The sequence below is a fragment of the Stegastes partitus genome, unplaced genomic scaffold (genome assembly GCF_000690725.1).
Source record: "Stegastes partitus isolate 25-593 unplaced genomic scaffold, Stegastes_partitus-1.0.2 Scaffold1477, whole genome shotgun sequence".
NCBI classification, from domain to species: domain Eukaryota; kingdom Metazoa; phylum Chordata; class Actinopteri; family Pomacentridae; genus Stegastes; species Stegastes partitus.
In genome coordinates, this window is record NW_007579208.1 from 161,837 (window position 1) to 175,581 (window position 13,745).

A 13,745-nucleotide genomic window follows, 5' to 3' on the forward strand; every position below is an offset into this window, starting at 1 on the left:
TTTGTTTTCTACCCAAAACAGCGAGCCAGCTCCAGAGGTGCCTTATCATAGTTGACCCTGCACACTGACTTCAACACATGGACGGAGAATGTCACAGTAATGTATTTATAACAAACAGACACAAGCAGGAACAACAGTAAAGTGCAATCATGACTGTTTGTTTTTAATAAATGCTATTGAGGCAAAAGCATACCGAACACACTCTGCAACGCGACCCGTGTTTCATACCTGCTTTAATCTTGACCTTAGATAAGTGGAGGTGTCAAGGATGAATGAGAGGCATTGAAGGGAGGCTGAAGAGAGCATGTGCTTCTTATCAGCAGAGCGACTGTGGTCTCTGCTCTTTAGATAAGGCTCATATAAAAGAAGACAAACATCAGCTCATTTGTCTTCCAGACACTGTGTGAGTTTTAAATCCAGTAGAAAGACCAGGCAGAAGAAGATGGCAAAAGACGAGGACACCCGGAGAGGGGAAAGGAGCAGCAAAGACAAAGAAGAAGACCTTTATCTGGGCTGTCTAACCAAACGACTCCTGATCCTGCTCGCTGTGGTTGTTGGAGCTGTCATTCTTATTGCTATCATCACTGTCAGTGTTGTGCTGACCACAAAGAAAGGTACGTTCTTCAAGATATTTACACTACACGTGCAGTTCATATAAAAAAGAAAAGAAAAATAGGTTAATCCTTTTCACCCTGGAGGTCTCTCACTTGGCTGTGTTAGAAAAATATGCAACCTACCAATGTTTTTTGAACATTGCAAAGAGCGGCACAAAATAAAAGCATCATTATCATCTTACAATTTGGTTGCATCAAGTTTGTTAAAGCTAAATTTGAGATTTTATTTAGAACATGTTTAATGAATTTTGTACTAACTGATTGTTTTGAGGCTCTTTACTCTCTTATTTCAAGTTTTAAGCAGCTGGAAGTAAGAATGTCAGGTTTTCCTGGAGTTTTTCAAATCTTTTTTAGATCTCACTTGACCTGGTGATAGAAACAGAGATCATTACTGCGTCTCTCCAATCTATAGAGCACATGCTTGTTCATGTTGGGTTTAGGGTTGCGACCCTGTAACTTAATTTGAGGGATCTTTTTAACAATCTCCTCTGGTTCCAATAGTTATTTCCACTTCAAGCAGGATTCAAAAATCCTGCACAATCCTTGTGTGCTTTTTAGAACAAACTGGGGCATTTACCTTTAAATTATGCAACTAAATTGTTTTGCAGTCATATACAGATATTGTCACACTTTCTCGATGACTGTGAAGCCCTAAGTGAGGTGAATCAGCACTGTTTGTCCAGCAGAACATCGCTTTTGAAAAATCCCACAACATAAATAATCAAAGACCCATCTGTCCACATACAGTAACAGCTGAGATCAACAGTTGTGTCTCTCCATATTGAGCAAGCCTGTCTCCATGTTTATATTTAGCACATGCTCCTGTAATCTGAACATCATCACATCATAACTTGACATTGCCCTTTATATGACTCAAAGATTTGTTTGATTAGTGTTCAAGGTTCATGTGATAACACACGAGTCAATTTAATCTGATAATGCATCCTATGTTCATCATGAGGCAACTGCAGCCGTGGATTTCATATTGACCACAGGTATTACAGTTATCACTGTATTATGTAAGACAGCCACTAAATGTTCACAGTCCAGGTGGAAAAAGAAAATGAACCTTACTGTACTGGTTGAACCTCCCTTGGTCACCTCAAACAAGATGTTGTGGTAACTGCAGATGAGACCTGCACAACATTCAAGAGGATTCTACTGTTATACTATACAGCTACTCTTCTAGGATGAAATGGTGATCTGTACAGTAGAGATGTAGTGGATCATATCTATATATTCAAAGCATACACACGACTACTGAGCATGCGCATTATTTCCCTTGTAATGTTGGATAACTGGAGGGGCCAACGCAGACTCTTGTGAACTTGGGCTGCACACAGAAGTGTGATGAACACCTTCATCCTCTGCTAAAGAGTTTCAACACATGTGACCTGAAGAGCAACTAGAAACACATCATCGACACATTATCTGTTTATTTGTCTAGTGTTCTGATTATTACACTGTTGTAAGATGATTACATATGGAGGGAAACATTTGTTTGTGCGTCAGTGTGTAAGTTAATGAGTATGAATAACCACGACAACAGTCGCTAATAAATTGTAAATTGCTGTAATTTCCGATATAGCCACAGAGGTCTTGTCTTTTGTATTTTCCTGTTTACATTGCAGTTAAGGATAAGGTGTACTGTGTTCCTGGCAGTGTAACAAAAGCTTTGGAATAGGGGATAGGGAAGTGAGAGTGTCTTGTTTCGACTAGAGTTTTGAGACTGTGTGAAAACAGGAAGGGAATTGATACAACTCATTCTGCCATTAATAACCAAAAGTTATGAAAAAATTAAGACAGTGCGCTCTAGTTTTAGTTTAATTTTAAGTTTCCCAGAACTGGCAACATGCAGAGTTAAATTGGAATAAGAAGCAGTCAAAATTATGCCAAACATAACAAAATATGGAATCCCATTTATCATATATTCTGGTATTTTTTTTGCATTTGAAGCGAGACTTGTCATTGTTTGTCACATGCTTTTACAATCTTGTACTTATGAGCTTGTCTTTGTCTTATCATACAATCTCCAGCTCGTCTTCCCTCATTTCCACCTGGAGGAGACATGCTGGACTTCCTGGTTCAGGAAGGTGAAATCAATGAACCTGACGGCCTGTTTGCTACCTGGTATCACAGAGCCAACAACAAGGAGGAGATGAACAAAGCTCTCGCAAGTAAACACACACACAGTGTACTTTACTTTGAAGATGTTTGTCACTGCAGCTACACTGTGAAAGAATGAAGGTTTTCAACCATTTCTCACTGTAAAAAAAGATTGTCCCCTGTTTTATGTAAATTACAGCTAATATCTAGTTACACCACCAAAAAAGTATCAACATTTTAAATAATGTTTACATTTATTATTTTTTTTATTGAAAAAAATGGCAAATGGTGTTTTTGACAACATTTGACCATAAACATATACTATTTTACTGTACTTAAATCAGCAAAAATGATCATTATTTAATAGATATTTGCCAGTATTAGAAAGAAAAGTGTGTATATTAGGGATTGAAAAATAATTCTAAATATTTTAGTTCTTTTACGGTGTGTGGCAAGTAACATTACACAGTTTTACTATATTCAAATCAGAAAAAAAATATAATTATTTTTACAAATGTTTCTTGTTATTTTAAATAAATTTTATTTATAAGGATTGAAATATGGTAAATATATTTTTTAATTTCTTTTTTTTTTTAACAGATTTTACATGTTTTTAAAAAAAAATCATAAATAATAGCAAGTACATTTGAAAAAAGTATTTATTTATACGTTGACATTAAAACTAATTGTTGCTATTATTATTACTTTTTTTAAACAAGTTTTTCAATTTCACTATAACATGTTGTTTCTGGATTTTCACTGTTTTTGCTATGGGATTTTTCTTTTTCTTTCGTTTTTCTTTTTTTAAATTTGTTTTTACTGGGCGCCGCTATAGCTCACCTGGTTGAGCTGGCGTCTCATGTACAGGGCTACAGTCCCAGTGTGGAGGTCATGAGTTCGAATCCCGTTTGTGGCCCTTTCCCACACGTCCTCCCCCCATTCTTCTCCCCTGTCTCTCTCTCATTGCACTATCAATAACGGCACAAAAGCCAAAAAAAACAATTTGTTTTTACAGTGTTTGAGGTTGTACCCTGTAGTGAACAACAGAAATACTGCGTCACACTCATGTAATGTGACAGAACCTGCNACTGCGTCACACTCATGTAATGTGACAGAACCTGCACCCTCCTCTCTCCTCTCTCCTCTCCCAGGTGATGTCATGATCCTGGAGGCTGATGTCACTGTGATGGGCTACGGGACCCCCGATGTGCAGCCCGTCCCCATCATGGCTCACCCTCCTGACGTCTACAGTGACAATACTCTTGACGAGTGGTTGGATGCTGTGCTGGCCTCCAGAAAAGGTACTGATCAGGTTAGTATTGATAACAGATTCACTAAATGACAGGTTTTAATGTTTTTTTTGTCACTCTGCAGCCATGAAGTTGGACTTTAAGGCTCTGGAATCAGTGGGTTTGTCACTGGACCTGCTCAATCAAAAGAACAGCAGCGGAAGATTAAACAGGCCTGTTTGGCTTAATGCAGACATCCTCCTCGGTCCCAACACACCGAGCTTCATTCCTCCAGTCAATGGAACCATGTAAGAGACCCTTCTGGATTAAGAAGATGTAGGTTTTGAAAGACAATTATGATATACATCTGGAGTTTTGGGGGCAAGTACTAAATTGGTAGAATTAAAATAAAGAATGTGAATGCCGTGAATTGCAGTTCCACTCTTTCGTACTTCCCTTTTTCAGGTTTCTCCAGTTGGTTCAGGAGAAGTTTCCGGATGCAACTTTGTCTCCAGGATGGAAGGTATGACAGGTGCTGCAGTCAGCTCACTGCATACAGTATAATAGCACATTTCATACGGGTTTTTCAGGCTGCTGGCAGGGTTCTGGTTCTGGTAATGCTTGTCAGTAGATCTGGGGTCCGTTTCACAAAGCAGGTTTAGTGAAAACTCTGAGTCTGTTAACCTTGAAATGAGGGAAACTCTCCCTCAGGTGGTTGGCCAGCTGGATTCAATTGGTGTCTAGCTTATGTCAAGGATACAGCAGGTGTTTAGTTTAGGTTTTATAAGTAGTGACACCATGACTCATACATGCATTTATTCAAGTCCAAAACAAGCATTAGGTACCTAGATGCAGATGACCTTGTGCACAGATCGAAGTGTCTGCTTGGGTCCTCGTGAGGTAAATTTAGTCATTTCCCCAAAACTACAAGAGTCCATGAGATAAGAGCTACTGTGCATATGTGCAAATGAATCTTGTAAGTGGACTCATCTGGACTAGAAAAGTAGTTTCAATTGTGACCCCATGGACTGTTCGCACCGCATAGCATGCCAACTGCTCATGTGCCATGCAAACAAACAGTGCGTAAACTAAACACTTGTTGTGAGAAAAGACTGTTTCAGGAGATTCTCCATCATCCACACCTTTATAGTTCATCATTAAAAGATCTAGTGGCTGCAGGACTTTGAAGGTGCTTTTGCAGTGACGATGCCCAAACACAGGAGGACATTCAAATTTCTCCAGAAATCCTGTGCTAATGTACATCCACCCACTGTGCTCGGAACACCTTTGGAATAATCACGGAAACCAATCAAAAGGAACCAGCTCTATTTACAGGCTTTAGAAAACACAGCCAGTAAATAGCACTTTTTCACAGGTAAGATAGTCTTAATAGCAGCAGAGTGGTGAGAGTAGGATGTGGTGGAGCAACGAGCTCGATGGAGAACATTCACTTGGGAGGTTGGGACTTGACTCCTGGGCCACAAATGAATGTTGACTTGTAGCTTGATTACATTAGTTCACACCCATTTTGATGTCAAAGTTTTTTGAGCTGATTTTAGACAACTACAATGTGCTGAATCCAAATATTACTTTGGTTTTGCTCAATGAGGTCAAAATTTTGATTTGATGAAACATGCAATTTACTTGTATTTACCTTTACAAATGTTTATGCGCATCAGCTTTTGGATCATTTAGCTTATGAAAAGGATTAGAAAATTAAATATTTCCCCTAAAATCTGATTTCATATGAGAAATCGTAAAATAAATCAATCGCTAATGTCAAAAAATGTCATTGATTTAGTGGTAAAATTGATCTTTTTTAAATAGAGTTGGCATAAAAACCTGACCTGATACAGAAAAGCAGATGTCATTGTTGGATTTAGCGTCGCAAAAATGTCCTGAATCAGTTTAAAAAATCCTAGACACCTTCAAGAACGTATTTTGTTGTAACCCAATGTTATCTTTATGCATTTGAAACATGTGCTTGTGTGGTGGGAACGGATTACAACAGAGAGGGAAAAGCTGTACAGTTTCACTTTTCATTCTGCTTTTTCCAGACGTCTACCTACTGCAGCTTTAATGTTAGCCAGACGATAAACTGTTTTAATACAGCTGAAGGCAAAAGCTGTTTTCCAAATTGCATACGTTTTCTTTTTTACTTTCAGTACGTACTATAGCTCTTACAACGTGTGTACTGTTTCATACAACAAAGACTTTTTATACGATCATCCAGCAGTTCAGTTCAGCACTACAGTATTTTTGCCTGAATGATTGTAATTCACAGTTAAACCTGCTCTGTTTCTGTCAGGTGACCTATGCTCCTCCACTTTTTGTTGCAACCTACACCCGGGCCATGGTGGAAGACATGTATAATTTGGTTAAAGACTGCCCCCAAGACGTAAGCAGCAAAACATACACAAGACATTTTAATATTTGTATTTTTAAAGCCTCTACAACCTAGTTTTTACACTACTCTACACATCAACTACAAAAAGATATCTCACTGTGCTGAATGTATCCTCCAACTACTTGCTTAACTGTATTGTTTTTGTGCCATGCAGCATTTAAAAAAAAAAACAACAACTATGTGTCGTTTCACTATTAATGATATGTTCATTATTAGCTAGTAGATAAATAGCAGCATCACAATCACGATGTCATTTATTCACAGTCATTGCACTAAGGTATCACAGTGATCTCAACCCTGATATGTGACAATAATCTACACTGCAGTAACGACAGCTTTAAGGTCTGCAGTGAAACATCAGCATGTTTTTCTTTCTAGGTGACGTTTCCAGTCCATGCTATGTTGGTTCGCAGCGGCTGGCAGCATCTGAGCTGGCTCCTCAGCCAATCACCACGGTAACAGATGACTTACATCTGTATAATAACAATGACTGAAAATCAGTAATTTATCATTCACATACAGAATAGTTTCCTGGTTAATCTTGAGATTTTTTTTTAACCACAAAATAAAACCAGTAGGACTAAGACATAGTTTGTGTTCAGGCTATCTGATGGTGCTTTGATGTGGTGATTTGGTTTCTAGGTTCAGCTTGACTTTGTGGCAAGGTTCGATCCATCCAAACGTCAGCGACTTGCTGTTTGTCCGCGACAACTCCAACCCCGCCAGAGTTTACTATGACATATATGAACCCACGCTGTCGGAATTTAAGGAGGCTGCAAGTAAGGAACGGGCTGGTAAAAAAATGCAGTCATCAGGTGGATGTGGAGTTTAATATGTAAGACTGGTCAGTAGACACCAGCCTGTCATCTGCATCTTATATGTGCAAGAGTGACTGAAGTTTGGCTGAAGGAATATAGGACTGTAGGTTTGCATTACTAAATGCATTCATTGTCAAAAAAAAAAAGTTTGCTAAAGGCACAAAAACAACATTTGGACCTTAATAACATGACAGGTGGAAGCAAAATTCATACATTTAGAAATGAAGTATAGGAGGCCAGTACAGCACTTTACATCACTTTAAGAGTAAAAGTGTGAGCAGTGAATCATGATTCTCATGGTATAAGAGAATGTTGTTGACTGTAATCAGCATCAGCACTTTAATATGCTCCTCACTGCCCATTCTTCACATTTACTAAGAATGTAGTAACGGATATATTAGTTGACCGTAAACAAAGTAAAAAAAAAAAAAAAAAAGTTTTCTTCACTGTTTCTTTACGGATGCATCGATTGTGTTAACAGCGAGGCAGAGCCAGTGGAGGAAGTTCTATCCTGGAGGAGATTTGATGGATTTCCTTCATCCAACTCACAACTCGGACAACAAGTTGACGCCAGAGGTCAGACGGCGCAGCAGCCTGGCTGTGCGCTGGTTTACAGTCACTGATCAGGCCTCCCTGCTGGATCAGCTCTCAGGTATGGAGACACAAAAACAGCACACATCCCAAGAGCTCACACAACAAATGAAGCTAAAATGTCTGATCAAAGCTTTTTTTTTCTTTTTAAATTCTATAGTTTACAGACAGCATGTGTAGGTGTGAGAACACCTTACTATGTCACCATCTAGTGGTAATATTAAGAACGATCTGGTGGTAATATTAAGAACGATCTGGTGGTAATATTAAGAACCATCTGGTGGTAATATTAAGAACAATGCTGTTACAAGAAAAACTGAACAGAACACAACCAACTGAAAGAAATCATATCACATAAAAATTTAATTCAAAGTTGTTTTAAAATGCAAAACATGTTAAGCAAATGTCAAACTCTGACAGACACTGGAAAATAGTCTGTATCATTCAAGCTATGTACAGTACACACCAGAAGTGAGTCCAACAGTGGACAATATCACTTAGATGTCAAAAGACTCAAAATTGTCTGTGAAAGACATGACATGGCATCAACCTCTATGGACAAAGAATCCAAGAAAAAAACCTTGGCTTGCTCTCTGGTACCAAACTGCCAGATGAACCTTGTTAAAGAACATGAAAAGAAGCCTGATGAATATTGGGAGCAAATTATTTGATCAAATGAGATCAACATACATTTATTCAGCTGTAACTGGATCCAGCGGGCTCGACATGAACCTGGTCAGAACTACCACAGTGAACAGACAGTCCTGACAGCGAAGCACAGAGGAGTGAGTGTGATGATGTGGGGCTGCCTGAGTGCAAAAGGTGTTGCGTTGATGATATTTGTGGATGGCACCATGAACACCTGTGGATATACCAAATACTGGCTGACAAGATGACTCTCAGTCTGCAGAAGTTTGGCATAAGATGTTTCAGAAGATGTTTGAAGAAGTTTTATCGAATCCATCTTAACTTTCTCTTTCATTTGTTGGTACGGCTCCCTTTCCCTCAAAAATAAAAAACAGATTGCAGAGTATCATAAGACTGCAGCAAAATTGCAAGGATCAACCGAAATGACCTCTCAGCCCTGCATCAGATCAGAACTTTAAGTAAGGCCCGTTCTATCCTCACGGATCAGAGCCACCACTTGGCTTGTGAGCTCCTGCTGCTTCCGTCAGGGCGCAGGTACATCCTGGCAAAACACAGGACTAACAGACGCAAGCATTCTTTTATCCCTGCTGCCATTGCTCTGCTGAACAAGTAGATCTACTTCCTGTTTATTTATTTACTGTCTCTTTGCTATTTATTGTTGTTTCTGTGCGATTGTTGCATGGATTGATTGTTTTTACTGCTGGCTGCATAGGAAACTACCCCACTGGGATAATAAAGACTCCCTGAACCTTGAACCTTGAAGAGGAATATTTCATCATGATAATAATCCAGAGGACCTGACCAAAATCACAGTTTCTAAAAAAATAAGAAAGTGAAAACTATGACCTGGCAAACTATGTGTGCCTGATCTGAAGCCCATGGAACAACTTTGGGGTATATTAAAGAGAAAGTTGGAGCAACACAACCTCTCCAGCAATGAGCAGCTGAAATAAATAGTTTCTAAAGAATGGCAGAACATCTCAGCAGATGTTTGTGCAACTCTGGTGTCCTCCATAACACTTGCTCTACCCACTTTATTGTGTAGAGGGTCGATCCCAGATTCAGGTCAGGAGCTTTAGTACATATTTATCAAACAACAGAAAGGACTCAAAATGTGAACTCAGTGACTTTAACTGTGGCACCAAAACTGGACAGTTGAAGACTAGAAAAATGTAGCCTGGTCGATGAAGTTTAAGGCTGCAGGTGCATCATGAATGAAAGCCTGTCGAAGGCCCAGGCTTCTGTGATGGTGTGAGAAATGTTTTCTTGGCACACGTTGGCCCCTTTAATTCCAACAATCACTGTGTGAATGTCACAGCTTGTCTGAATACTGCTGTTGATCATAAGCATCCCTTTATGGCCACAGCTGACATCATCTAATGGCTGTTTCTAGCACGATAAAAGTCGTCTAAACTGGTTCCATGTGTTCAATGAGACATCTTGATGGCGTCCAACAAACTGGTGGATGCTGCTGTTTTATCAAACCATGAGGTCACAGTGACAACAACGACACATCAATGCTTTTCTGTCTCATTTCTAACACCTGTGTGCGTCCAGGTGGGGACAGTGGGATGTTGGTCATTCGTGTGGCTTCTGACAGCAGCCGACCTGGAGTTCCTGTGGTGGAAGGTTCTGGAGGCAGCTCGGAGCCGCTAACGCTGCAGGTATATCAGCAAGAAACACAAGGATTTACTGACAGAGGATAAGATTTTTTTTATGTATTAGACTGAGACAACACATCAGCACCACTCACTGGGCTGTAACTGGTGTCCTGTTGCCATTTTAAATGTGAAAAAGTCCAATGGCTGTTATGGGAATGTTAAAGTTTTCCTAAAACATCCTCCAAAACCCACTTCTCTATTGATCTGAGGCACAAAAAAGACAAAAAAAGTGGAGCTGACAGTTGTTCAGTAATGTTTCATGTTAAAACTACAGCTGTTAGCTAATATTTGTAGTATTTCTATCACATATTAAGTTGAGTTTTATTCATGACACTTATGGTTCAGGTCTCATGTTTCTCTAATGATCACTGAAGAAATGTTGACTTTAACACCAAAAATGCACAATAATAAGGCCTGATGTGTCTCACAGGACGTCCTTCAGCTGCTGGGGCAGAATGATGATGCCCCCTGGGGCATCTACCTGCAGATCCGCACTCATCAGCTTCTGGAAGCTTCTCTCCACCTGCTGCAGTCGTCCTACAGCGCTGAGGAGCTCTACAGGCCTGTGTGGATCAGCATGGAGGGTTTACAGAGCAGCGACCACACAGCGGTATGTACCTTCTTGAGAATAACTGCTACTGGGAAGGTTTCTGTGTCTTTACATTAGAAAAAAGTATTTAGTTGCCCGAGAACTGCGTTTCTGACTTGTATGAAACGTTGAAGCATCTTTGGCTGCAACCTGGAGAACAGGGCAGCGTTCAACATCGTACTTCCCCCAACTGTGATTTGATTGGTTTAAATACTGAATATTTGTGAAGTTAAACAACTCAAGTTTATAAAATGAAACGGACCTACTGGTATCTGTTATGTCTCTACTCATCTTCCATTGAACTTATTTTTACTGCTTTGTTTCTCTGTTTTTCTTTGTGTGGCTGGAACGTAAACCTTCGTCACAAAACTACCGACAGTGGTGGAATGTAACTAAAGTATATTTACTGAAATACTGTACCTCAGTTCTTGTACTTTACTGTTGTGTATCAGTTTTATGAAGCTTTATACTTGTTCTCTGCTACATTCAGAGAGAAATCTTAAGTTAAAACTGTTTTAACTGTATTTTTTTTTTGTTTTTTTGGAACAACTTATTGTTACTCAGCAGATTTTCCCAGTTTAATTAAATAACAGATAATAACTAGTAAAATCAAAGAAATAAAGTATTCACTTACATGTTAGCCTTTGCAGTATGTATTTTAACAAGTTGTTCTTTTACAATGTTAATTCAGATTAAAAATAACAGTTTCGTAACTGTTCAAATCAGCAAAAATAACATGAATTTACAGATATTTCCCATAATTTCAATAGAGAAAATGTGTACACTGAGGACTGAAAAATGCTAAATATTTTAATCAATTACTTCAAGGATTTTCTCTTTATTTAAATTGTAGATAATATCTTGTCATTTATATGTTGACTGTAAAAGCCAAAGCTGTACATGATGTCCACATCAAAAATCAGCATTTTTACAAATAGTAATTTGTTCTTTCACAATATGTGATTGTAAAATTACACTACCTTACTGTTAGATCAGCTAAAATATTACTTTACAGATGTTTGCTGCCATTTTTACCATTTTTCCACTTTTTCTGCCAGATTTTTATTTTATTTTATATTTTTTACAGTGTAGGATATATTACACTCACTTTCATGCTATGCAAAAATCCATAATCAATCTGTCCAATTCATCTACTGGCATAAATTTAAGATGTTCAGGACAAATGTATACTGCAGTTGTACTGACATATTGTATATTCATACCAGAGGTGGATGATACAATACCCAACTCTTGAAAGAAAAAGTCAGTGTTAACACCAACCTCACAGTCGTGGCAAAGGAGGGATGAAGTGATTCTGGAAGTGCATTATTAGGTGTTTCTTGCTGTGCTTCTGTTCCTCTACATTGTCTTCGTCCTCTCTTTCTTCAGGACTTCGTATCCACAGTAGAAAGGTTGTTTCCTTACGTCACCTTCGTCATGGCTGAGCAGAAATGGCCTCTTGTGATCCCAGCAGCAGTGGCAGGTTTGTCTCAGAGGGTGGCACTACACCTGAACTCAGCGTCGCTGCCCACAGGACAGGAGGAGCTGCACTCTCTAATGGAAATGATGGACAGATATGACTTTATACTGGAGGCGGACACAAAGACCAACACTGATGCTCTCACAGTCCTGATAAGATTAATGACCCAACGTACACGAAGAGCAAACCTGTATGTGATATCTGACCAATGAGGAGGCCAGAAGTACAGGATGACACTATATGAAACAGGATGCTTGTGTTATGTAGTTTGCTCTTTATTTAATGTGAACAGAAACATGTGTCTGACAGAAACAGTGACACGGCATGTTCAGAGCCTGATGATGGAGGGCTGATACGATCAGCTGGTATTAATTCATCCAACATGTATGTAGGATGAATACATTTGTGGTAAAAAAAAAAAAAAGAAAAATATTGGGCATAATTCCATAATGTGCCCTTGAGTTTCTTTGCACAACTATAATTCTCAAACCCACTCAAGCAAACCATGATACGACAGAGGCTTAAGTGTTCAGTATTAACCCTTTGACGCCAGGGTCCTTTAAACCTACCCAGATGGTAGGTTTAAACGGCATGTTATTGTTTTTAAATCTCCAAAATTACAACATGTATATTAGCAACAAACTGTAAAAACAGGGACATTGTCTGAAAATCATAGAAATAAATTGTGTAACATGTATTATTTAAATGATCACTTGTGAAATAAACTGTCATCTTTTTTGACTTTTGGAACAATTCAAAAGTTTGTTTCAAATTCCGTTGATGAACGCCTGCCGTGTCTTTTTGTTTCTCATCAGTCATATCAAGCCGACCGTTAACCTAATCTCCTGGCTAGTTATCTGGCCTGCTGCATGTCCAGCATCTAAATAAAGACAGATGTTTGGTTGTGTGTCTGTGCTACATGTTTTCATACAGCAGCAACAGACAATCCCAAAAAAAAATCAGTGGGGAAAATACAATAAAAAAAAAAACAACTGACATTTAAAAATGAAAAAAATATTTGTATATACTTGGTAAACACTTCTTTAGCACGGAAATCTTTAGAGGGTCATAAAAAGTGAGCTAAAGTGCCACGACAAAGGGACGTGCTTTATCATATATTTGACGCTGAATGGGATCAGAATTTACAAAATGAGCATCAGGTTGTATTTAAAATGTCTTAAAAATAGAGATTGAGACCATAAACTCATTAGAAAAATGTTTACTGAGGTAACAGATGCAGGGAGAGATAAAGACATTGATTTTATTTATTTCCATACAAGCTGACTTCTTGTTGCAACCAGAGGTGTCGCCCCCTGATGGCTGCTAGAAAGAATGCAGGTTTGTGGTACTTGTGCGTTGGCTTCACTTTACAGACCTGGAGGCTACTTTCATCGTATATTTATACAGACTGTGGCACTAACTAGGAATCAACTGATTATCAGCCTGGTGGAATATGAGGGTCGATATTTTTAATTTTTCTGGTTATTGTTATTTTTATTAAACAATTATATATACAATAAGGGCACTACTTTGTCTGCCGTGTGGTTAGCTATCTGTTTCTGTAGTCACTCTGTGATCTCATATAATATTCTCAGCTTTATC

General features: G+C 38.7%; 1 protein-coding gene across 1 annotated transcript; it reads left to right on the forward strand.

The window, feature by feature from the left end:
• The first annotated feature begins 442 nt into the window (after nt 1–442).
• On the forward strand, nt 443–12,355 carry LOC103370750 (protein FAM151A-like). Its single transcript, XM_008299893.1, has 12 exons — nt 443–614; nt 2,651–2,791; nt 3,872–4,021; nt 4,095–4,257; nt 4,415–4,472; nt 6,258–6,347; nt 6,735–6,811; nt 6,999–7,135; nt 7,656–7,826; nt 9,971–10,077; nt 10,505–10,684; nt 12,053–12,355. Exons 1-12 carry the CDS (start codon nt 443–445, stop codon nt 12,353–12,355), a joined length of 1,749 nt encoding a protein of 582 aa, XP_008298115.1.
• Nucleotides 12,356–13,745: the final 1,390 nt, after the last annotated feature.

Coding starts and splice junctions, on each gene's coding strand:
- LOC103370750 (XM_008299893.1), top strand. CDS start 443: ATGGCAAAAGACGAGGACACCCGGAGAGGGGAAAGGAGCAGCAAAGAC. Junction 6,348..6,734: donor TTAAAGACTGCCCCCAAGAC/GTAAGCAGCAAA, acceptor TTTTCTTTCTAG/GTGACGTTTCCAGTCCATGC. Junction 7,827..9,970: donor CCTGCTGGATCAGCTCTCAG/GTATGGAGACAC, acceptor GTGTGCGTCCAG/GTGGGGACAGTGGGATGTTG.